The sequence below is a fragment of the Gadus macrocephalus genome, chromosome 7 (genome assembly GCF_031168955.1).
Source record: "Gadus macrocephalus chromosome 7, ASM3116895v1".
Lineage (NCBI taxonomy): Eukaryota > Metazoa > Chordata > Actinopteri > Gadiformes > Gadidae > Gadus > Gadus macrocephalus.
Genome location: NC_082388.1, coordinates 21,443,760 through 21,468,490, shown reverse-complemented (window position 1 = coordinate 21,468,490; position 24,731 = coordinate 21,443,760). Strand labels below are relative to the sequence as shown.

Here is a 24,731-nt window from a genome sequence, read left to right as displayed (position 1 = left end):
CGCGCTCACAAAAAATTTAGCTATTGAATCGTGTCCCAGAGCAGGATGGTCCAACTCACTTTGTGCTACACAGAACGAAATCCAAACCAAAGCATTTAAATTGGGAGAATTTATGTGCCACTTCTATTGCCACATCCCTATAATCACAGATACCTATAGATAGACTGGGGTTACGCCAGAGGTCTTCATTACTGTACTCTGACAATGCTGCTGGCCTCAATGTGTCACTATTGGTATTGACTGTATTGATGGACTATCAATCCTGTGTTTATAATGGAGAGCCCCGGGATTCAGCCAGCACGTGATGGAACTCTCCCCAGCTTAATGTAAAAGAATAATTACCTTTTTTTTTTTTTTTTTGCTGCTGTGAAATATACAGTGTAGCCTATAACCTACGCTGGCTGTAGTGTGTTCGAGGCTGCATGCTGTCAGAATATCGGGGCAATCAATAACACACAACTCTTAATTAGTTATTTGAAATAATGAATGTAGCCTGCCAATGTTCTGCAGCCCTATGCTTTGTTTCTCACATATGCCATAGCATCCTTCAAAACCATGATGGCATCTGTGCATCTAGAGCCGAAGGCACATGCTGCCACATAACCTAAGCTTGATGCAGACAATCGCATTCACATATGTATTTATAACCTTTTGGGAAGCCTACTGTAAGACGGAGAGAGGTTGAAGAGACGTTTGAGTGAAAAAAAAAGTATAGGAAACCTTTATTTGAAAGCTTTCTCGTAACCTTTTCATTGTGAATTCTACCAGAGAGCGTTTTAATCATGACCGTGTTCGACATGACAAAAGAACAATGACAGGCAGCCCACTTGGAGGGCAAGAATCAGGGGACCGCATCTCAGTCAGTGTCTCGCAATGGATCGTGTTGTTATGGGAAACGTTATGAAAGCGCCTTCAAATGTTTGGAAATCTAGTCGGCATCACCGCGTCCTACTGTACGACTCAGCAGGCAACCGACCCGTCGTCTAACTTGATCATTGAGAGGACGATTTAAAACGACGCATTTAAAATGATTAGAGGGTGAGCGAGCAAACCAATTACTGAATCAATTATAAAATAATAATAATAAAAAGGTGTTAGGTAAGTTAAGATAACAGAGATCCCACCTATAGAGCGTTGTTTCGGTGTTGTGTCGGACTTTATGAGCAACGGAACACGACTTCAATGCAGGTACAATTAGTTGTTTTGGCGCCATAGGAAGATCCAAGTGCACGGTGCGCGCCAATGTGTCGCTGTGACGCGCCGTGTGTGCCGGGCTGCAGGCAGCGGTGTTAGCCCACAGTGGTGCTGTGGTGATGCCGGACGCACTGCCTCTCCTACATAATCGCACAAGGACACTGCTGGGGCGGCCGGAGGAGGGAAACACCCGGCCCGCCTGGGTGATCGCTACCTTGGCCAGCATCTTGATCTTCACCACCGTGGTGGACGTGCTAGGGAACCTTCTCGTCATCGTTTCGGTGTTTAGGAACCGAAAGCTGAGGAACTCCGGTAAGAGCGTGTGTTTTTCTCACCGAAAGCAATCGATCGCCGATTAATAATTAAGGGGGTAATATTCACTAATTGTAAGGCTTTCCGTTCAAAAACTTTTGTTTGCAGTAATCATTGGTCATGAAGAGTCATTCCTTCTTTTTTTCGCTCGTGCGCGCTGCAGAAGCGCGGCAATAACATGTGGTGGCTTTGACATTTTCATCTGGTAAACGTTCTCTGTAATCGTTTCTCATAAGTCAATATTTCATTCTATAAAGTCATTCAGATGGTAATTAAGGAGCGATTATGTTTCTTTGATGTGTGACGTTAATAAGGCCTTTCTATAGGTTGCATCCAATGAAAATACAAATTTTTACTTATCTATATCTGTCAGCATTTGTGTTTCCTTTTATTTATTTTTATATGCATACAATTATTATCTAACAGAGCAAAAATAGTGCCATGGCAAAATAATAATAATAATAATGTGGTATATTGGAATAAATTCAAGTTATTATTATTATTATTATTATTATTATTATTATTAAGTGGACTCATTACAGTTATGTGAGTGAATTATGATGGCGATTTTTTTACTGCAGATTAGGATCATGATATCATCGTAACCCTAAACCAGTCACATAGTGTCTGTGTTCCCCACATTGCACCTTCCATCATGAGTCATTTGCATGGTAATAAAAGAGATTATTTCATCAAATTATTATATTTTTCATAGGTGGAGGTTCACACCTCTGCCTTCTACTTTGACATCATGTCTGAAATCAACAGGAACCCAGTGACTGTACTGTACCGGCTCTGGAATCAGGTTGTGTTGCTTGGATATTTTAGAGATGGTCCAAATTATGCATAAAACATATAGTACCATGCCCTTAAAGTAAATTGCTGACTGTTCTGGTGGCTGTTGCATCCACATTAGACCCACCTACATTTCGTTGCATTGTAACCTGTTACTGTGCAATGACAATAAAGTGAATCGAATCTAATCTAATCTAATTAATGAGCCTATACAGAAACGGGTCAAGTGCTTCCATAAGTAAGGTGACGAAACAACAGTGATCCAGAGAAAGTGCAAGGAATGGTAAAGAATGCAGACTTCAGTTGCATTTACTAAGGATGTCTTCATATATTCATAAACTAAGCTGATGCTTCAATTAACCAGACCATCATAACTTGGCAAGCTGTTGCTTACATAAGTTTTGCATCTGTGTGTCCCTGCAGAAACACAATGGAGGACGCAAGGCTGACATATATCAATTATGGTCATGCATCTAGAAGCTAGACAGCTATGAGATCACCGAGGTCAGTACCTCGTCATTGGTTTAGAGCAGAAAATACATTTGGAAATTAAATACAACTGTATAACAAATCTGCGGATGAGAACCTCCCGAGATGAGTTCATGCTTACCCACAACGCTTTTGGCTGTGAGAACGAGACTCAGGCTAAGACCCCGTTTAAGCTCTTAATGGACGTCCCAAGTCACATGACATCATGGGTGTCTCCAGAATCTCACCAATACGTCAAGGCTTTCAAGGAGACTATAACTATGGTCTCCAGAGCTGATAGAGCTGTGTGTGTGTGTGTGTGTGTGTGTGTGTGTGTGTGTGTGTGTGTGTGTGTGTGTGTGTGTGTGTGTGTGTGTGTGTGTGTGTCTGCATGAACATATTCACGCGTGTGCATGTCTGTGCCTGTGTGTGTGTGTTTGTATGCACCCTTGCACTCTTTTAAGAGCTGAAAATAAAATTGGCAACTAAATACAACTGTAAAACAAATTTGCAGTTGAGCACCTTTCTAAGATGAGTGTAGGAATTATTCCCTGTCTGTATAAATCTGGTTTTCTTTGTGATTCTTATATCCATTAGTTAGGAGTTTAAGCATAATGATTAAATTAAATGAGAATAAATGTTTGGAACATTGGGCACTTGGGGCATTTAGCAGGCGCTTTTGTCCATAGCGACTTACAACCAGTGGTGTAGTCTACGTGATACGCAGGTATATGCCGTATACCCACTAGGAACGCACCAGGATTTGCGTATACCCACTTAAAAATATGCACGGATACGTATCAATCGTCTTGTGACAGATCTTTCACTTTTGTGTTTATTTTTCGCAAATATCGGTTGGGTATAACTGCAATAAAATACTTTAAGCAGGGGAAGTTATCTCCTACATTCACACATTCATAAGATTCCCCCTGCGCGCTCGCGCTCTGCCCTGTCTGTTACGAAGCGCAAAGCTGCCCCTGCATCTCTGCACGTTAGTTGGCGGGCCGAGCCCCTCCTTCTCGCGTGTGTGTGTGCGTGTGTGTGTGTGTGTGTCCAGTCCTCCCATATTAATGTGTAAACCACATAACAAGTAGTCAACAGAAGACAATGTTTTAATCCCACTTTTTATCTCCTTGTTACTTTTAGATGAGAACCCCTGGCCAGCCTTTCGGACTGGGTGTCAGGCTAGGGAATTTAAAAACAGGCATCCTTGGTTAGAGTGGAGGGAAAACAAGTTAGGTAAATGTCAGCCAACATACTGTTGGTATACACAATTGAAATTCATAATGTTAATCACTATGCAAATGAGAGTATAGCTAATTCATGGTCATTTTTAAGGTGCAGTAATTTCACACTTTTACACAATTCAATTACTGTATGGTATGTTAGATAACAACAGTAAGAGCTCAAATTAGAGCAATTGAAAGAGTGAAACATTAGTCTCCTGTCATCTCCTTCTCATAGCCATGGTTGTAAACAGTTCATTAAATTATTTTGCGTAGATTTTGTCCTTGTTTAGCATGTGCTATTGCTACTATAGATATACAAAGGACAACTTGTCATTTTTGCCTTCTATTTGTTCATACTGTTATTAAAACTGATAAACCTACTCAGCTTTCCATGATTGTTGATAATCGTTATAGGTCAGCGGGTTGTAGACCCCTGCGTTGGTGAGTGTGGTGCGACATCCCATAAGTGCCACACACGTACACGTACCGGTGGGACGGGTTTGTACGAGGCTGGGAGGGAATCATCACAGTATACCCACTACAATAAAATAGACTACACCACTGCTTACAACCATTCATTACACATTCATACACCGACGGCGGGGTCAACCATGCAAGATGACAGCCAGCGTACCCTCAGCACACAAGGTGTTCATCACAATGCCATTTGTTGCCGGTGTCTTCGGGAATACAGGCATCCCTGTACTCTTGTTACGTTCCTCGTGAGGGAAAGTGCGCTGCAGTATGCGTCTGTGCACGGCGGATCCGCCTTTCTCCCTCAACGTTACACTTTGAAGCCTTTGGCAGAGTCGGATGCAATATTACACAGCCAGCCTTCAAAGATACCATTGATGTTCACTCTCTCTCTGTCCCCTTATGTTTCGTCTCGCTCCCAGACTATATACCTCACAGAAAAATTGTTAGACGATCATTTCATTTTTAAGATCTATTTTTGCATTTTATGCTTCATGATAGAGAGTGAGATAGACAGGAAGGTATAGGAGAGAGTGGGGAGGATATGGAGCGAAGGAGCACGGGCAGGGATCAAACCCGGGTCGCTGCGGTAAGGACCGAGCCTTTAATGGTACGTACGTACTCTACCCGATGAGACACCGGGGCATCACAGTTGATAATTCTTACAGTTGATAACACAGATCCATGTTTTTAATTTTGCTTTTTTGTTGGTCTCTGTGTGGGCTTTGAGGTTGAGGTAGTCTTAAAGACGTGTTGAAGACAGATGTTAAGCCATTATCTGCTGTCAGCCTGCAGTGTTAAGGCCCATTCACACCCTACGGTAAATACGGATACGGACCGTTTGCGTCCGGATCCGGAGGTATGAATCGGCCTTTAGTCTTTATGGTAGAAAATGAGAGTGGTTAAAAAAAGACCGGTAATGCATACTGTGACACTCAGGTAATTGGTAACAAATGTGCATAGATGCTGAAATTGATGCATGATGAGTGTCCAGGGGAAGACTTCCTAGTTGGGTAGCAATTTATGATAAATGCAAAGTTGAAGCATTGATAAAGTAGTGGTATAAGGTGAGTTCAGAGGGAATTCATCCTTTATAAAGTATATACCTTAATAACTTTATAAAGTGGAAGTTTATGGTTCACAAACAATTTGAAATGTGTTAATAAAGCATTGTAAACAATTGATAATGCTCCAATACATGATGGTTCAGGTAGTCTTAAAGCATTAATTAAGACGTTTGCGTGAGCTCAACTAAGGTGAGAACTGTGTATCTTTATAACCTCTAGGCATTTATAAATGTTTTTTTTATAAACGTGATGTCCATGGAAACATACATCAACCATGTATTGATGGAAACTTAAAAAGTATTTTGAATTGTTGTCATGTTTAATGTCTGAGCGTATCATACCGGCGACATTAAAAGGGTGAGGGTTATCATCTCTGGGGACTGGGGGTCAACTTCTGCTGAGCTCGGTCTCCATGGAAACCTTGCCTTGTTTGGAAATGTTTAAATGTCGGTAATTGACCTGAAGTCATTGGTTTTGTATAAAATGTGTCCTATTTTATCCAACCCTAACCCTAAAGAAGATGTTGGAGACATCATCTTTAGAAAATAAATAACAATAAATCGTATTAAATTATGGTTTCGCGACGTGGAAAGATCTGCCCCTCCATTTACCTAATCACCGACCTCCGTTGTTAGGTTGAAAAAAATGACATAATTGAATCCATATTCATATGCATCCAACCATCTATCCAACTACTCTCCTGAGCGTTCCCCAAATACCTGGCTCATGATCTCATTAGAGGTTTTAATTGACATAACAGTTCAGATGATATCGCTATGTTTCCATGGAGACCGTGGGAGATGAACTCAACACCACCTACGGTTGGTAGGACGGTAGAATGGACATTACAATTCACATGTTCCCAAGAAGACATCATTTAGTAAGGCCAAGGACGGTACCCTTGGCAGAAGTTATGATGGACATTCCAGGACACATTACATCATTGGTTTTTCAAAAATCTCACCAATATGTGAGGCTTCAATGGAGCTCATCCAAGATAAGACTGAGACTGATAATGTCAAAAGGAACTGCTTATAACAGCAAGTTATTCTGCTGAATCAAAGTACCAGAATGAGCCGTGGAAGTAGTCCTCTGAGATGAGCAGGCCGGATAACGACACAGTAGAAGACGTAGGGACACGAATCATCGCCCTCAGGGACACCATTGAACAGTTTGAAGAACGGCAACGACAACTCTACTGCAACTTAATCGACTTCCAGAAATGTTTTGACAGCACCCATCGTGATTGCCTCCTGAAGAGCCTCAGAAGTCATAAACCTTTTTAGAACAACCAATCATCGGGACGTACATGATGGACTCAGGAGACGCCGTGGAGTGGGACTCAGAACGGAGACGCCATCCCACCGTGGCAAACATAGCTGTACTTTGGACCCCCGACACCAGGCGCGGGGGGCCCAGACAACATGGCGACGGATCATTGAGAACGAGCCACAAGAGCACCACCAGAGCTAGGGAAGGGAGGAGAAGCTGGCCAGAGACAGACGTAGGCAGGGGGACTGAGGTGCTGCCCTCTGCCCCAACCGGCCCCACGGGGATGAGGTAGTGATTACGGCCGTGTTGGCCGAGCTGTCGTCCTTAGCTTGTGGAAGCATTTTGCTTCCACAAGCCTATTTTTAGCTTTTTTTCGGCCTAATTGGAACACAGTTCATTAAGTTTTGACAGTCATTTACTTTAATTAATACGTTTGCATCAACTCTGAGCGATATATATTTTTTTTTATTGAATGTTTTCTCTTCTTGCTTGGTTCTCATTTTGTTTACCACACATCAATATGTATAAAATATATAGCCGCAAGAGTTCTATATTTGTTAGTGCGGGAAATATGTAACGCCCCATTCATTTTCTTTCCTGGTATTCATATGCGTCTCATCTTATGTAAGTATTGAACTGAATGCCTCTCGCTGTAGGTAATTGTGCAGTTTTCCATTATAACGCCATCTTCATCCGTAAGATTGACATGTTATTTTTGTGTTGTGTTGAATCCAATAACAGATATTACTGAGCATGAAATGGGTGGAGTGAATCATGCCCTTATATTCCAGCCCGTTAGACAGATTATTACACTAGTTAGTCACATTACATTCTGTCTGACAAAGATTTATGACCATCTCTCACATTATTGAAATGTTTCCCAATTCATATAGTTTTAGAACATATCTTCATATAGTATTAGAACATATATTCATATAGTATTAGAATATTAGAATTAGAAGATGGATAAAATATGTATGTATACAAATCGAATATGCTGCGTTTGTTTGCTATGAAATATTTTCCTTGACTTTTTTCACCAGCAAACAGATGGTCAGACCGTCAGATGAGGAGAATTGATGTGTGCAATTCATTGAAATTGCAAAAAAGCTACACATTAGTCTGTGGAATTGGAATGCGTCAATGAATGTTGTTTTGAAATGCTAAATATTTATAATAATATCTGCCATTTGGAGGACACTTTTAAATAACTGAATACAGGCCTGTGAATGCATACATTCCTAGAATGGGGAATTCGATTTTGAGTATTGAAGCTTTATACCAATTATTTAGTCTAAATAGTTAAGGTATTTTGCAATGTGAAATGATTAGAATGTGTTAAATCATAGCCTATTTCATTATGATCAGCCTTTGTATTTCAACACCAAACGCTCCGCTGCAGTTTGGATAAAGTCATGGCCAATAAACATCAGTAAACAACGGAATGGAGAAGGACAGACTGAATAGCACCTGTTGCCGCCTCTTGAGCTCATTCTGATGGTCTTCTAAGTATTACTTCTTATAATGGCATGCATTATGGATTGAGTTGTCATTTGGCCAAAGCTCGCAAGCATGGGGTTAAAATTAAACATTTGCTGAGCACTTTAGAATAACTCAAACTCTGAAAGATTTATTGATTCGTGTTAAATAAGGAATTAATGATTTATAAAGCATTGTTCCTACAAGAATAGCAATTCATAATCTGTTATAAATTATAATTGTTCATACGATAATTTACAAAGTGTATAAAGCGTTGTCTGGAATGTATTCTTTTAATGAAAAATTAGAAAATGTTTTGCACAAGCAAAATAATGACCTGAACAACTTCAACAACAAATTTCTTGTGCTTTTTGTTGGGGTGTCTTCTTGATCCATTTGCTCAGAATAATATCCAATTATTGATGCCAGCTTTGTCAAGGAACGTTACGCCCTTATCCACTTTCAACCTCCACAGAATTCAGGTTGACTCCCCGTGACCATGCCGGATTTAAGAAATTTCATAACATGAACATCAAACTCAAAAGTACACTACTAAATGGCAAACGTTGCAGCAATTATTTTCAAACTCCAAGGTTTTTAGTTGGTTTTGGTTCCTTGAAATTGCCCCATTGGTGTTGTGTGATGTGTTTTGCAAACACCTCTTTGTGTATCTCAAATGTTATTGTTGTTAGATTCACCAGACACATTTCTCTATGCTGTTTTTCAGTTTAAGATAATCAAATCAGTTTACCACTTCATCACAGAGTCAAATGGGAGGCCACTTAAAGCTGCTGATCAGGGTTGATCTGTCTGCCCCCAGGGCCAGCTGGGGGCAGACAGACCAAAGGTCAGGCCTGGAACCATCTCCCAATGCCTATTAGTTCTTTCTCTGGATTGCTCCAAAAAGCTTTTAAAAAACGTTTTAAACCTTTTTCTCTGTAATTAAGGTGTCGTTTTAAACAGGGAGAGTCTGTATGTTTCGTTTGCAATGTCTTTTCTCTTCATAAATTTGGTTGATGAGAGAGAGAGATTGATGAGAGAGGGTACTGCCTTGATAGCAGCTTAGCCCCTCTATCAATGATGAGACTGACATTGAAAGATAAATAAGCTCTATAGAGTCGGATATCTTTTGCTTTGAATTGCCAATACATTTATGTCAGTCTAATCGTACTCCCCCACCTAATAGCACCACTTATTTTTTTCTATCTTAGTTTCTTTCTCACTCTTATTTCTGTCTTTATTTCTCCTTCATTCACAAATAAACATGTATGATCAACTTGCCAACGAGTAATTAGCAGATTGCATATTGAGCTTCTTTGATGCTGTATTAGACAGAGTCCCATGTCAACAGTAAACAGGGAGAGGGGACCATTCTGTTTGGATTAAGCACCTATACAGAACCCTCAGGGACATAGGGGGACTCTGCCACCTGTTTATAATATTATAAGATGTTTAATATAAAAAAAGCTGACACCTGCTGCTTTGAGTCTGTTTTACATAACTGTGTTAGGATGGGCCAATGGAACCATATCCAATTGCTGGTGCATCAACCATGCTTGGGGAATGAAAGCGACAGATTTACTATTCAAATGGTAAATCTGTGGATTTCTGCAGACTTGTCTTATATTTTATGACTTTGGCAGGGATCCAGCTGCCTGCTTAAAGCCAGCAGTGGGATGATACTGATGACATTTTCTTCACGTCGTGTCTGCAGTTTAGTGAGGATGGGGCAGTTCGCTTGACCGTAAAAATGAAAGAGCTGGTCAGCCTTTAACTTCAACGTGTCTAACACAGCCAGAGATTTGTTCTCGAGCGCCTCCCTAAAGTATACACATAAACAGACACATCAGAGAGATCAAATACACTCTCCTCCAACTCGCCACCACACCAATTTAATCAATCAGACTATTTCCCACACTTTAGACGTCTGTTCTTCTGTTGCCCTCACCGTAATGTTTGAACAGCTTGTATTCTTAACAGAATATATCAAAGACGTAAACATCTGAAGTTGAAAACACAACAGGATATCTATAATATGGATAATTCTTCTTAAATGTAAGCTCTACCGAGCCCTCTCTATGTTAAAAAAAAAAAAAATCAGTAAATGACTGTAGCTTACTCACAAAACAGTCAATCAACAGGGCCTACATCTCTTTGACACATTCGCCACTTTATACTTTACCACTAGCACTTAACCCGAACCTCTCTGTCTTGAATTGTGCTCAGGGAGGAAATGCAGCCATTTAGACTGAGATGGTAGTGGCAGGAGAATGCTGTGGTAAAACAAACCTTTAAGAATCAGACACAAGAATAGTAGAACAAACTCATTTCAAACTTTCTTTGATGAGTTGGTCAGATAATGGAAATGTTCAGCCAATTTCTACTTGGAGGATAAGATTATTTCTGACAGATATTTAATTGAAGGGATTTATTATGAATTTTGACTTTATATTTATTCAGTTCAATTTGTGAAAGCGGAAATTTGGAAAGTTAATTAAATGTCAAATCTTATTGAAAAAAGAAGGAGATGGTGACAACTCAGATGAACATTGTGTGCTTCAAAGGATATTCATCTATGCTCGTTATGCTCTCCTATTTTCGATATTAGCTTTAAGCTTCAGCGTACTTTTAGGTCTGTTCAATCAAACGGAAGCCTTCTAATATTGTACTGAGCACGTTTCCCTTCCCCTGAGGACTGCTTGCTGTTGGGGGACAGCATGTCACACTAGAGTAACAAGTAGGACAATGTGTGACTAGCCATCACAGACCCACGAGAGCAGCAGCTGGCCACCTACCGTACAATTGTTCGTAAGAGAATTGCTTTAGTCCCTGTCTCAGCCTTATTTAACCAAGACTTATTTTCCTTCTTAATAGCAGAAGGAAAGAGCGCGAGAGGAAGAGGCAAAGGTTAACACAAACACTTCCTTCACACACATCTGCCTGCACTCTCTCCACAGTAGTGGGCATAGACACTCCTGTGGAGAGCAACAGGGCTGATGTTCTTAAATACATTGGAGAATGAGTTAATTATTTAGTTCTCAACACTTGCCTTGCTCATTGTATAATACGAGCAAGCTTTTCTACACATTGTCAACCTTTGATTTGGTCTGACTCTGTACAGATTATTTTTCCATTTATCTTCTCGCAGTCTGACAGTCTTTCAATTGAAAGTCAAGGTCTGAAATAGCTTCTAAACACACCCTTGAAGGAATAAAATCTGTTATTCGTTCTGTGACTGTCAACATTTATATTCTCATCCACATTTCTTGGACTCGCTCCTCGTCTTTGATGTAAACAATTCAAATGCTAACAACGGCTGTCACATGTCCACCCACAGAGAGTGATACTGATGTAAACTATTTTAGTCTATGCTTCTTCTGATGACATGTTTCAAGCTAACAACGGTAATGAATGGTTTCTTCTCCACATAGTGGACAACACCATATAAGGTTTTACGAGTACAAACATGGCCTCTTTGCCATTTCCGCAAATGCCAAGACTGACCAAAGGTTTACTTGGGTAAATTAGAACCAGTAGGCGACGTTTATTTACCATTCCGCCCACTTCCAATATCAACTGAATTCTTACCTGTGCTCGGGAGATGCTTCTTGAACCACCTCCAGAACACAAGCTTGTTTACCTTGTGTCTCTTTGTAATAAACCATGTGTTGAATATTTAGGCTTTATGATATTATGATGTATCTGTAATACAGACGCCCAGTCATGTCCTAAATACATGACAACACTACATGACAGAGGAAGTACCTCTCGCTGAACAGAGAGGCTGAAGGGAGTGTGTGTTTTTCCCATGGATGGGCATAGGAAATGTTCACGTCTCAACGGCCTGAATCACCAGGAATCAGCCCAAAATGACATCAGCCTCCGTCTGTCTTCTTCCTCTTCTTCCCACATTAGATTATTATTCATAGATTAGAAAACAAAAGGAGATCGTTAATACTTGGGAATAACATGGGAATGAATGAAACGCGCATGCGCATTTAAAAGACAGCGTTTACAGGAAGTGCGTCATTATTGCGCATCTAGGACCCCGAGTCGATCTGGCAGCCGAGTCAATCCGGTACCCACACCGGACCACAACCCCGTCACAACGTTTGGAGCGCTCGCTGTCCCTCCCACTTTCATGTTCAAAAATGCTTCTTTTTTTTCTTTCTTTTTTTTTATCAATGTCTGTCCAGTCCAGTCGATTGTTAGCCTGGCTAACGCCAGACCTCAGATCTCAATCTACATTGAGAAGAGGTCTGGGAACCACACATTCATTTTCTCGTATTTGAGGCGTGGTTTACGATTGCCGGGAGCCGTTTATTGGGCGCTACAAGTGTCTATCATATGAGTCTGTACGTAGCTCATAGCCATTCGTATCAATTATACCAGATGATGTACGTAGAGCATCAGAAAATCGATGACGAAGAAGACGATGGGTGTGTCGAATAGACGTCGTCTTCGTCTTGCCGTCCCTCCCCGTTCTTTGATTGGTTCCCTATCTCAGGCGAAAATTGGATCCATGGAATCCAGGCTGCCTAGCAGCGCGAAATGAAATCGCGCAAAAGGCAGCATAGATATACCCAGGCTAGTCGATTGTTGGGGTCAGCCATGCTTTAATTTGACCCACCTCCACTTCCTGTTGGGTTCCTCGCTCTCTCGCTCAAGAGCGAGGTCTGCTTACATATTGCTTACTTACTGCTTACAAGAATCCTCTGTCTGTCCATGGGCAACGCCATATGACTGCCTTATAAGATGGTTCAGATGTCAGCAAAGAGAAGAAACAGATTTATTTCTCAGGCGACCTCATTGTCATTCCACATAGATATTATACATAATCCTGGTCTAATGTAGCTCTTCCACACGCCAATCGCCCTAAAGGATTACAGTGCTATATTCCTTCAGTAGCTAATCATCTATTTAATGTATTCCTTTATTTACCTTGTTTGATCTTTTTCCTTTTGGTGCATTAAATGTGCATTGAGACACACAGAAACATTGAGAAACAGGAGCGAATCGAACGCCGTGTTCCTAGCCTCCTGGACCCTGCCAGTGAAGGCACAGCGCCTGATGTGTAATCGTGATTGATTTGTGTTCCTCTGCAGGTAATGTGTTTGTGGTGAGTTTGGCCTTTGCTGACCTTGTGGTGGCGTTCTACCCGTATCCTCTGGTTCTCTACGCGCTCTTCCATGACGGCTGGTCGCTGGGCAACACACAATGCATGGTGAGCAGCCATCGATGCGCAATACGTATGGGGGCCCATGTCCGCGAAACTAACTGGTTATTTATAAGTTAATTTGTTGTCCCTCACTTATTTCTCTCTCACTCTTGCCTCTCTTTCCCGCTCACTCCCTCTCCTTCTCCCTTTTTATCTTTTCTCTATCGCTCGCTCTCTCCCCCTCTCTCTCCCCCTCTCTCTCTCTCTCTCTCTCTCTCTCTCTCTCTCTCTCTCTCTCTCTCTATCATCCTCCCTCCTCCGCCCCACCTCCTTCTCTCCCTCCCTCCCTCCCTCTCTCCCTCCCTCCCTCCCTCCCTCCCTCCCTCCCTCCCCCTCTCCCCCCCCCCCTCTCTCTGGGCTGCAGGTCAGCGGCTTCCTCATGGGGCTGAGCGTCATCGGCTCCATCTTCAACATCACAGGGATCGCGGTGAACCGCTACTGCTACATCTGCCACTCCTTCTCCTACAGCCGGCTGTACAGCGTCCGCCGCACGCTGCTCTACGTGGGCCTCATCTGGCTGCTCACCGTGGCCGCGCTGGTGCCCAACTTCTTCGTGGGCTCCCTGCGTTACGACCCGCGAGTGTACTCCTGCACCTTCGCCCAGAACGTCAGCAGCTCCTACACCATCGCCGTGGTGGTGGTCCACTTCCTGGTGCCCATCGCCGTGGTGACCTTCTGCTACCTGCGCATCTGGGTGCTCGTGATCCAGGTCCGAGAGCCGGTTCTTGCCGGTTCACGTTACAGTGAAACGACCACCGGTGTTTTTTCGGTCGTTGTCTTTGGAGGCGCATGGGCGTCCGTGCATGTCTGTACACAGTGTGTTCTCGGTTTGTTGTCTGCAATGTCGAATTGTGTTTTCCACTGTGGGCGAACAAGATAGCGGGGGTCAGAAATAATGGACGTCAATGAACACAGCATGGAGCACATTCTTTTGAAAACCCAAAAAATGTTGGCTCATATTTGCAGCTGCTTGAGCTTTTGCATGTTTTTTTAAGCCAGCGCTTTCAGTTTTAAAAATAATACATGAATATGGAAATGTAATACAGCTAAAAACAGTGGAAGTGCCTTTATGGGACATGGAATTCAATGTTTGCTTAACATTATCATAATTTACTCACTGCTTAGGAATGCTAGAAAAGGTCAACAGAATGAAGGCAAGATGGCGACTGTAATATGAACACGGTGCATCCCCTCCCCCGACCGTCACGTGCGCTCTCTTCCTCCAGGTTCGCCGTAAGGTCAAAGTGGAGGAGAGCTCCCGCCTGAAGCCCAGCGACCTGCGCAACTTCATCACCATGTTCGTGGTGTTCGTGCTGTTCGCCATCTGCTGGGCGCCGCTCAACCTCATCGGCCTGGCGGTGTCCATCGACCCAGGCCGCGTGGGCCCCCTCATCCCCGAGTGGCTCTTCGTGGTCAGCTACTTCATGGCCTACTTCAACAGCTGCCTGAACGCCGTGATCTACGGCCTGCTCAACAGGAACTTCCGGCAGGAGTACAAGCACATCATGGCCTCGGTGCTGGTGAGCTGGCTCTTTGTCTCCGAGTCGTCCAGGGCCACCGAGGGCAAGAGCGTGCGGAGCCCCAAGCCGTCGCCCGTCCCGCCGTTCAACAACAACGAGTCCTTCAAAAGCCACCATGTCCCTGGTTTTTATGATCTGGAGCGTTGAAACTTTCTTTCTTTTTTTTGTACCGGGAAATATGCCTCTGATCTCAAAATCTCAAAATGCTAGCCCCCCTCCCCACCGTCGCCCCCCCCGTCAACTTAGTATATGCCGGGAAGTATTTTAAGAGATGCTTGAATTGCTGTGAATAACGTTTACTGTCTTGCGGTGGATGCTGCACTGAACTGAGCGGTTTATTGTGTGTTTTATATAAGAGGCTTAGGATAAGCGTCGTCTTTTAAGGTTTACATTGCCACAGGGAAAGCCCAGAATGTTTTTTTTTTTGTGTTATCAATTTATACACTTCAACAGTGATGGAATCATCACTTGAAGGAGCAACCTTCACCACTTTCCTGCAGTGACCATGTTTCACGATTCAATGGGGACGTCTTTGTTGCAGTATGACACAAGTAAGAATATTTGCTCGCACAGAAAATACTTATATATATACAATCTATCCCACTTAAAGGCTGCAGATGTTTATGTGATTACTATATTGCTATACTTGTAGTTTATTGCTATTGATTAAGTGAAAAAAGGCGAGAATTTATAATAATTTATTGTATCTGATTATGGCACATTTTCAATTATTCATGATAATTGAATTCAAGCCTGAACATTATATTGATTTCACTCCCACACAAACCTCTGTCTCGATAAAAGGGACTACTGCCAGAAGCTCAGTGTAAATAGACATTGTCTTTTCTTTTTAAACATATGTTATTGCATATTTAGTCATATTGCGAGCAAATCTGATTTATAATGGGGACCGGCCATGGTTTGACTGGTTGGGTTGACTCAACTTCATTGTGAAAATCCCACAAGAATGTTTTCGCCCTAAAACGTGGGTATGCATTTGTATCACAGCGACATTATTGTATATATTATTATTGTACAGATAAGATAAAATATGTGTAGCAGAAACCTTCAACTGTACAACTTTTAAATGTGGCTTTAATAAGAATCCAAGCAACGTGCGTGAATGAGTTTGCAAAATAATTAACTAAGGCTATTTTAAGTTATCAACCAATTCACACATTCACACATTTCGCAATGGCTTTAACATTTATCTCCAAAAGCATAAATGGCGTCTGATATTTCCATACCGTTTAAAATCTAATTAAGTATCCCTAAAACTGCAGGCTACATGGAGGCTTTAGTGCAGGTTAACTATCAGCTGCTAGAGGATCAGAAGTAAGAAGAGCAAGAATAGAATGAATGGCAGTCCAGGGAGCCAATCAGAACCAGGCAGTAAGCAGCGATCCTTTCAATGTTAACACTGGTATAACATGGAATACCACTGTTGTTTTCTTTGGCGTTAATTGATACTTCGACACACCCTTATGAGAGCGGTGTGTTTAAGTCATAACATGAGTTACATTACTAATAACTCAGTGGCATGGATGTGGTTGGCTCCTCTAAGATGAGGACACACTACATTCCCTACAGGGATTTACTGTTTTTTCTTATATTTCCAAACGCTGCCTTACCAGCATCATTTGTAATTGGTTGTGTGTTCATGTGCATGTAACAGCTTGAGTCCAACACATGATTGTGTGGACCAATGAGACAAGTTCAAGGGAGCTGGCCCACATGTTGCCATGCTGGGATTAAAGGCTCTACTGTGTTTACCAAAGACAGCCTTGCTGAGATTGAGGGTTGTTTAGTCGACTTTCAATTTTCAAAAGCAGATCTGCTAGATTCAACAACTTTTTACCCGCAATGTCTGCTTGTTTAAGTGTCATCTGCCTCAGGCTGAGCTGGGAAGCACTTTTTAGACTGGAGGAGCTTGTTTCTTTTCCTGTGTTTAAGAAAAGGTTCATGGACATGTTCACAGACTAGTGCTCCAGTTACAGTAGATGCTTACATAATGTATGTATTGTATTTTAAGCCCAATTTTATAGTATTTGTATTGTTTTTTTGTGCGTGCACCTGCATGTGACAACGTGACAGTATAAAGATGTTATATGTTTGCAACAACAAAGCTGTTTCCATTGTTGTTATTGTTTGCTGTGTTATTGTTCATGGAAATTGTATTTTTTGACATCTGCACACATAGGACTCTGTCCTGGGAAAATACATTTGTCATAGAAAAGTCCCTCACATTCAGAAAATACAAATGACATATTCATGTCAAAATGACATGAATGTAACTAAATGCAATCATATTTGAGAAAGATTTAGTGAATCGATACATTGTTTCAATATCCATGAGATACATAATACCTTCAATACATTCAGGTTTCAGTTTTTTCTTTAGGCTTCTGCATTGTCCTGAAGGATGCTTGTCCATCAGAAGTTGTATGGGGAGTGCGTTCAGCCATAAAGTCCAAACCATTGGAACAGGGATTGTCTCTACAAGAGGCATTGAATATAGTGATTGCAAAAATGTCAAGACTCCTTCTGTTCACTGGCCTCAAACAAATTAAAATGTAAATTTATGTTTCTGCATTTTCAAGATTTAAATGAGATTTCAAAGAAAAAATATATTCTTGAACAAAACGGGATTAAAGTTTAAAGTACTCCCTCCCCTTTCTCTTTCTTATTCTTGTTTTGGGCTGGGGATGTCCGAAAGATTAATATAAAATGCAGAAGTACGACTCCGGCTCCAAATAAAATATGACTAACCATCCTCATAATTGAAGAACAAAAAATGTAATGCTGCACTGTTCAAGATGTATGCCTAATAAAGACATTCAATTACCTTTTTACCTATACGAGAACTCTGAGTCATTTTCATTAACTAACCCATGCATTCATTGTTGGAATCAGTTGGAATGGTTATAGGAACTTCGACACCTGCTAGAAATGGAGGTGATGATATTTGAGATGATTTATATGACAAGGTGTCACCAGTAGGTCCGAAATAAGACTGATTTCACACAGTTCCGGTAGCTATCTATCTATGACTTAAAGCTCTTTGTCGCCACATTACTCTGTTATTTGTGGGGAAAGATTAGTTTCCCCATCCTTCGTATAGGCTGTCCAGGCAAGAGCAACAAGGTGGCTTTATCTACCTGCACCCAATTAACTCTATGTCCTAGACTTTCACATCAGGTCTTTCTGTGTGTACCCAAGCATAATGATAAGACATGTAGGCCTGTAAGCTTGACAAATTGTGAAGTAACGGTTCAACTGCAAATAATACTGAGTGACATCTTTGCTCAAAAATCGTGTTTTCTCCGATCCCGCCAGCAGCCACATAACAAGCTTTAAAAGTGAAGTTTCCCTGTCGATGGCAACTGGACTTTGGGGGACTTGAGTAACGCAAAATAACTAATAAAGATAGTATCCAGAAGGTATACGTCCGCGTCGTCTTTAAAAGGGCATGGCGACTTGGAGGTAATCCTTCTGTCTGCAACCAAACCTCTCTCCTGTAAGCCTGCCTCTCTAAAGGTCTTCCTAGTCTGAGGGGTGTGGAGGAGATGGGGGGGGGGGGGGGGGGGGGGAGTCCACAGCGAACACACGAACACAGAACTATGACCAAAGGTCCCAGTAAATACGTTGTTTGCTTCAATCAGTCAACCAAATAAATCCTGCCAAATATCTTGTGTGTGAATGATTATGTGAGAGAAGCAGGTGAGCTGGTGAAACTAAAAAAGACTGAAAATGTTTGCGACAAAGGGGTAAGAGGGGCATGGAAAGCAATCATGTTTCAAGTGGAAGAGTTGTGGCAAATTGACCAGATAACAGCGGCCTGCCCCTGATGGAACACAATCTCCAACAAAGCAGCCGTAATGGCAGTGACAGACAGTAAGAAATGGAAACTACTGCGACTGGTCCTGAAAGTCTTGTCTCTCACCGCAATCCTGCTTTTGCATTCACTCTCCTTGCGCCCTGTGGCTGTGGGGTAATGGAAACACTGATTGGACCAGTCTGATAGATCACGACACACACTGGGGTCAACGGAGAGTGTCCCCTGGAGATTGGTAACATGCAGTATACAATGCATTTTTGGCAAAAGGGCTGGCTTACTTGCACGGCAGTAAGTAAGCTATGTGTTGATCTTGTGCATCTCCAACTCCCTCCCGAAGCCTTCTTCGAGAGGGGTCGAGTGAGAGGGATTCTGGCGACTACTGCCCTGTTTACACCTACCCGATAGTGGGCCCCGATGGTGCCCGATGGCTAAATCAGCAGCTATCGTTATAACATCGGCAAATAGCGTGGTTGCATCGGGAAACACCGTTACTCTTCCCGGGAACATCGTTAGACAACGGGAAGAAACGGGAAGAAATGCTCAATGATCGGGCAACAACGGGCAACATCGACAAAGAACGAACATGTTTGTTAATTTTGGGTCTATCGGGGTAGAATCGGTTACCAGGTGTTGCTATGGGCTAATCGGCTATAATCGGGAATAGAACGGGAGTATAACGTAAGACATCGCAAATCGTTCGGGAATTTTCCTGGGCACATCGGCTATATTCGTTAATCTTCCGCGCTTTATCGTGTTTTATCGTCTTTATATCGGCAACCTCAACACACGAAAGACCCACGAGAACCCAAGACAAATAACGATTGTGAGTGACCAGATTGTGTTAAGGAAGACCCTCAATCTGCCACTTGGGTATAAATAGGGGGTGATGGATGGATGTCCTACTTTTATAATTACAGGGTACTTCGCCCATTTAGAACCGGCGTTCTATTATTATAAAATCGCTATTGTAATATAAATAAATATATAAATAAATATCAGTCTAAACCAGTCTCCCCTTTGCCTTCTCCCGAAATGACGCCAAATGACGCCAAACGCGTCATTTGACGTGTTTGGCGTCATTCGAAATGACGTCAAATGACGCCAAACGCACTTCGGGTGTCTTCCCTGGCATACATCGTTATGTTATCGTTATAACATCGGGTATGTGTAAATGCTACCCCGATAAATTGACCCGATCATACATTTTTAGCCCGATGTCACCCGAATCACCCCGACTTCCACATCGGTGGTCCATCGGCCATTAGCGGCCATTAGCGGGATGGTGTAAACGGGGCATACAGGGAATACTCTCTAGCACTTTAACTGTCAGTGGGATTTATAGCAGCTCAACTAATTTATTAAGGGAGACATATTATGGTGCTTGCCCAACAAGTAGGCCTATACATAGCATAAGAGTCCAAGAAAACATGTTTTTGAAGCTGTTTGCTGGAAATTGTTTTTAGGAAAAAAAATCTTGCCTACCGCTATTCCCCTCTGTTTGAGAAGGGTCCAGCTGCAGGCTTGGGCGTTTCCGTCATGACTCAAGAACACCCTTTAGGCGTTCCTGGTAGCGTTTCATCAACCAATCACGAGGTGTTTCGAAAGGCATACTGGGTTTCGCAAGGCATAGACCTACTGCGAAGCACAGTCGCAAGGCATACTATGCTTTCCTTCCTTAATGGCAATTTTACCTCTCTCATTAGATTTAGCAATCATGGAGCCCCCACTTGGCTAATGTTAGTTCTATGCTATCCGTACTTGAAACTGCTGTTTGAGAAAATCTAACTAGCGTATGTTTCGGATGTTGACAGCCGTGCGAAGAAGAAGGGGTTCGGTGTGGACGGTGAAAGTTAGGCCGGTTTATAGCAGAGTTTCAGTTTTCGGTTATTACCGGTCAATGACCGGAAAAAAATGAGGAGGACCGACAATTCTAAATGTCCCAGGTCAGAATGACCAGTGGCGACTGGTCATTAGGGGCAAGTCGCTACTCTCACAAGAAAAAAAGAAAAGAAAATGAAAATGAAAATAAAGGAAATATATAAAAAATAGAATATATATATATTTTTATATATATATATTTTTTTTTTAAATAATCTCCCCAGAAAGTACTATAAAATAATAAGTTTGGCGCTTTTATTTAATTTTTAGTCGACCCTGGCTTGCTTCTTCCGGCTGAGTTCGTCTGGAGGGGCGAGAGGGGCTCTAGCCCCACCAGCCCAATGCAATGTGTATTGGACTTGAAACATTGAAATACGCATGCTCAGAGTGTTTCTCTGTTGAAGTGGACAGAGATTATTTTACTTACTGGTGGGGCTAGCCCAATATGTCCATGGTGTGGCGATGGAGGAAACCCATCGCAACGGAAATCCCGATCGGATCCATCTGAGTGTGTGTGTGTGTGTGTGTGTGTGTGTGTGTGTGTGTGTGTGTGTGTGTGTGTGTGTGTGTGTGTGTGTGTGTGTGTGTGTGTGTGCGTGTGTGTTTCTATTCTATTCTATTCTATACAGTGTTACCCTTTAGGTTTCATTTGATAAAAACGACAGTGTTAGCCCTTATGTTTTTTTCCCATGATGACTGATGAAAAACAACAGTGTTACCCCTTATATTTTATTTGACAAGGACATTTTTTTTTTTTTTTATATGTTTTTTTTCATGACGACCAATAAAAAACCACAGTGTTACCCCTTATGTTTTTTTTCATGAGGACCAATAAAAAACAACAGTGTTACCCCTCATGTTTCATTTGGTAAAAACGACAGTGTTACCCCCTATGTTTTATTCGATACATTTCGACAGTGTTACCCCTTATGGGTTTTTCATGACGACAGATAAAGAACGACAGTGTTACCCTTTACGTTTCATTTGATAAAAACGACAGTGTCACCCCTAATGTTTCATTTGATAAAACGACAATGTTACCCCCTATGTTTTAATGGATAAATATCGACAGTGTTACCCCTTATGCTTTTTTCATGACGACCGATAAAAAAGGACAGTGTTACCCCCTATGTTTTATTTGATAAATATCTACAGTGTTACCCCTCATGTTTCATTTGATAAAGACGACAGTGTTACCCCTTGTGTTTTTTTTCATGACGACCAAAGAAAAACAACAGTGTTACCCCCTATGTTTTATTTGATAAATATCGACAGTGTTACCCCTTATCTTCATTTCATGATGGCCGATAAAAAACGACAGTGGTACCCCTGTCAACGTTTATGGGGGGATCCGAACCTGAGCTGTTTAGAGTTTTAACCTCCGAACTTATCAATGCACCATCAAGACACCGAATAAATGCAGCACAATGGTTATACTTGACTTTATAATTCGCATGAAATAGAAATATGAGACTTCCAACAGAGGACATCAACCGGACTTGAAGCCCGGTCTCCAGGGGGTTAGCTCACAGCTCTCTCCACTTCCCAATGAGATTTTTAATTTAATTAAGTCTGAGATTATATATGGCAGTGCAATAGACATGATAGCATTACGCTTAAAACTAAAGATATTGTGTTTTCCTCAGAAATTGAGCCACGGTCTCCAGTGGGTTAGGCAGAGTGCACACCATTGCACCACTGAGGCGATGAAAAAGCACAATAATCAATCATCAATAAAGAGGATATACATGACATTAAAATGTATGTGTGTACTTCTATTATTTCCCTTTTGTTTTTTTCATGACGACCAATAAAAAACGACAGTGTTACCCCTTATGTTTTTTTCATGACGACTGATAAAAAACGACAGTGTTACCCCTTATATTTCATTTGATAAAGACAACAGTGTTACCCCTTATGTTTTTTTCATGACGACCGATAAAAAACGACAGTGTTACCCCTTGTGTTTTTTTTCATGAGGACCAATAAAAAACAACAGTGTTACCCCTTATGTTTTTTTTCATGACGACCAATAAAAAACGACAGTTACCCCTTATGTTATTTTTCATGACGACCAATAAAAAACAACAGTGTTACCCCTTGTGTTTTTTTTCCTGACGACCAATAAAAAAACGACAGTGTTACCCCTTATGTTTTTTTTCATGACGACCAAAGAAAAACGACAGTGTCACCCCTCATGTTTCATTTGGTGAAAACGACAGTGTTACCCCCTATGTTTTATTCGATACATTTCGACAGTGTTACCCCTTATGGGTTTTTCATGACGACAGATAAAGAACGACAGTGTTACCCTTTACGTTTCATTTGATAAAAACGACAGTGTCACCCCTAATGTTTCATTTGATAAAACGACAATGTTACCCCCTATGTTTTAATGGATAAATATCGACAGTGTTACCCCTTATGCTTTTTTCATGACGACCGATAAAAAAGGACAGTGTTACCCCCTATGTTTTATTTGATAAATATCTACAGTGTTACCCCTCATGTTTCATTTGATAAAGACGACAGTGTTACCCCTTGTGTTTTTTTTCATGACGACCAAAGAAAAACAACAGTGTTACCCCCTATGTTTTATTTGATAAATATCGACAGTGTTACCCCTTATCTTCATTTCATGATGGCCGATAAAAAACGACAGTGGTACCCCTGTCAACGTTTATGGGGGGATCCGAACCTGAGCTGTTTAGAGTTTTAACCTCCGAACTTATCAATGCACCATCAAGACACCGAATAAATGCAGCACAATGGTTATACTTGACTTTATAATTCGCATGAAATAGAAATATGAGACTTCCAACAGAGGACATCAACCGGACTTGAAGCCCGGTCTCCAGGGGGTTAGCTCACAGCTCTCTCCACTTCCCAATGAGATTTTTAATTTAATTAAGTCTGAGATTATATATGGCAGTGCAATAGACATGATAGCATTACGCTTAAAACTAAAGATATTGTGTTTTCCTCAGAAATTGAGCCACGGTCTCCAGTGGGTTAGGCAGAGTGCACACCATTGCACCACTGAGGCGATGAAAAAACACAATAATCAATCATCAATAAAGAGGATATACATGACATTAAAATGTATGTGTGTACTTCTATTATTTCCCTTTTGTTTTTTTTCATGACGACCAATAAAAAACGACAGTGTTACCCCTTATGTTTTTTTCATGACGACTGATAAAAAACGACAGTGTTACCCCTTATATTTCATTTGATAAAGACAACAGTGTTACCCCTTATGTTTTTTTCATGACGACCGATAAAAAACGACAGTGTTACCCCTTATGTTTCATTTGATTAAAACGACGGTGTTACCCCTTGTGTTTCATTTGATCAAAACGACAGTGTTACCCCTTACGTTTTTTTTCATGACGACCAATAAAAAACAACAGTGTCATAGATCGCTAACTAGCAGAGAGTTTTAAGCACTTTCCACCCTTTTCAGTGGAGGAATTGGACTCCCCAAGCAATGTTATACTTAAAAGGAGCAAGTAAGTTACATATTAATTTAGTCTTTCGGCCTGTAGCATATAAACAAAATGAAGCAACTGTCCCATATTTCTAACTTCATTTGAAGTAGACATTGAGACTCACAAAAAATGGACGCTATAGGACAGTGATCATGATTTGTCTCAATATCAGAATAACAACAATGGGTCAAATAGCAATTGCTGGTGGAATGGCCATGAAGTAGGTCTGTATAAGCAGTGTAAGCTTGTCCAGGCCCTGCAAGTCAGGATGTAGGCTATGAATCTGAATGAAAAGCAGGTAAATAGGTAGTGGTAGAATACAGGAAATCAAATCTATTAAATTCCAAAAAAATGATGGGGGGGGGGGGGGGGGGAGAACCTCAGACCCCCTGTCTATTACTGTGCCCCACCAACATGTTTGATCGCCAGCCGCCACTGAGAATGACCAATGGAAATAATTCTATGCACAATTTGAATTGTGTTTAAATATGCTACA

The 24,731-nt window shown here is 41.5% G+C and overlaps 1 protein-coding gene and 1 long non-coding RNA gene across 2 annotated transcripts; one reads left to right on the top strand and one right to left on the bottom strand.

The window, feature by feature from the left end:
- Positions 1 to 726: 726 nt before the first annotated feature.
- Positions 727 to 17,880, top strand: LOC132461887 (melatonin receptor type 1B-B-like). The gene is made up of 4 exons (XM_060057366.1): positions 727 to 1,506; positions 13,396 to 13,514; positions 13,873 to 14,217; positions 14,735 to 17,880. Exons 1-4 carry the CDS (start codon positions 1,314 to 1,316, stop codon positions 15,173 to 15,175), a joined length of 1,098 nt encoding a protein of 365 aa, XP_059913349.1. The 5' UTR covers positions 727 to 1,313; the 3' UTR covers positions 15,176 to 17,880.
- A 5,445-nt stretch (positions 17,881 to 23,325) lies between these two features.
- Positions 23,326 to 24,731, bottom strand: LOC132461147 (uncharacterized). The gene is made up of 2 exons (XR_009526536.1): positions 24,124 to 24,731; positions 23,326 to 23,373 (listed from the first exon to the last, which is right to left on the bottom strand). It is a non-coding gene; the product is annotated as an uncharacterized LOC132461147 (long non-coding RNA).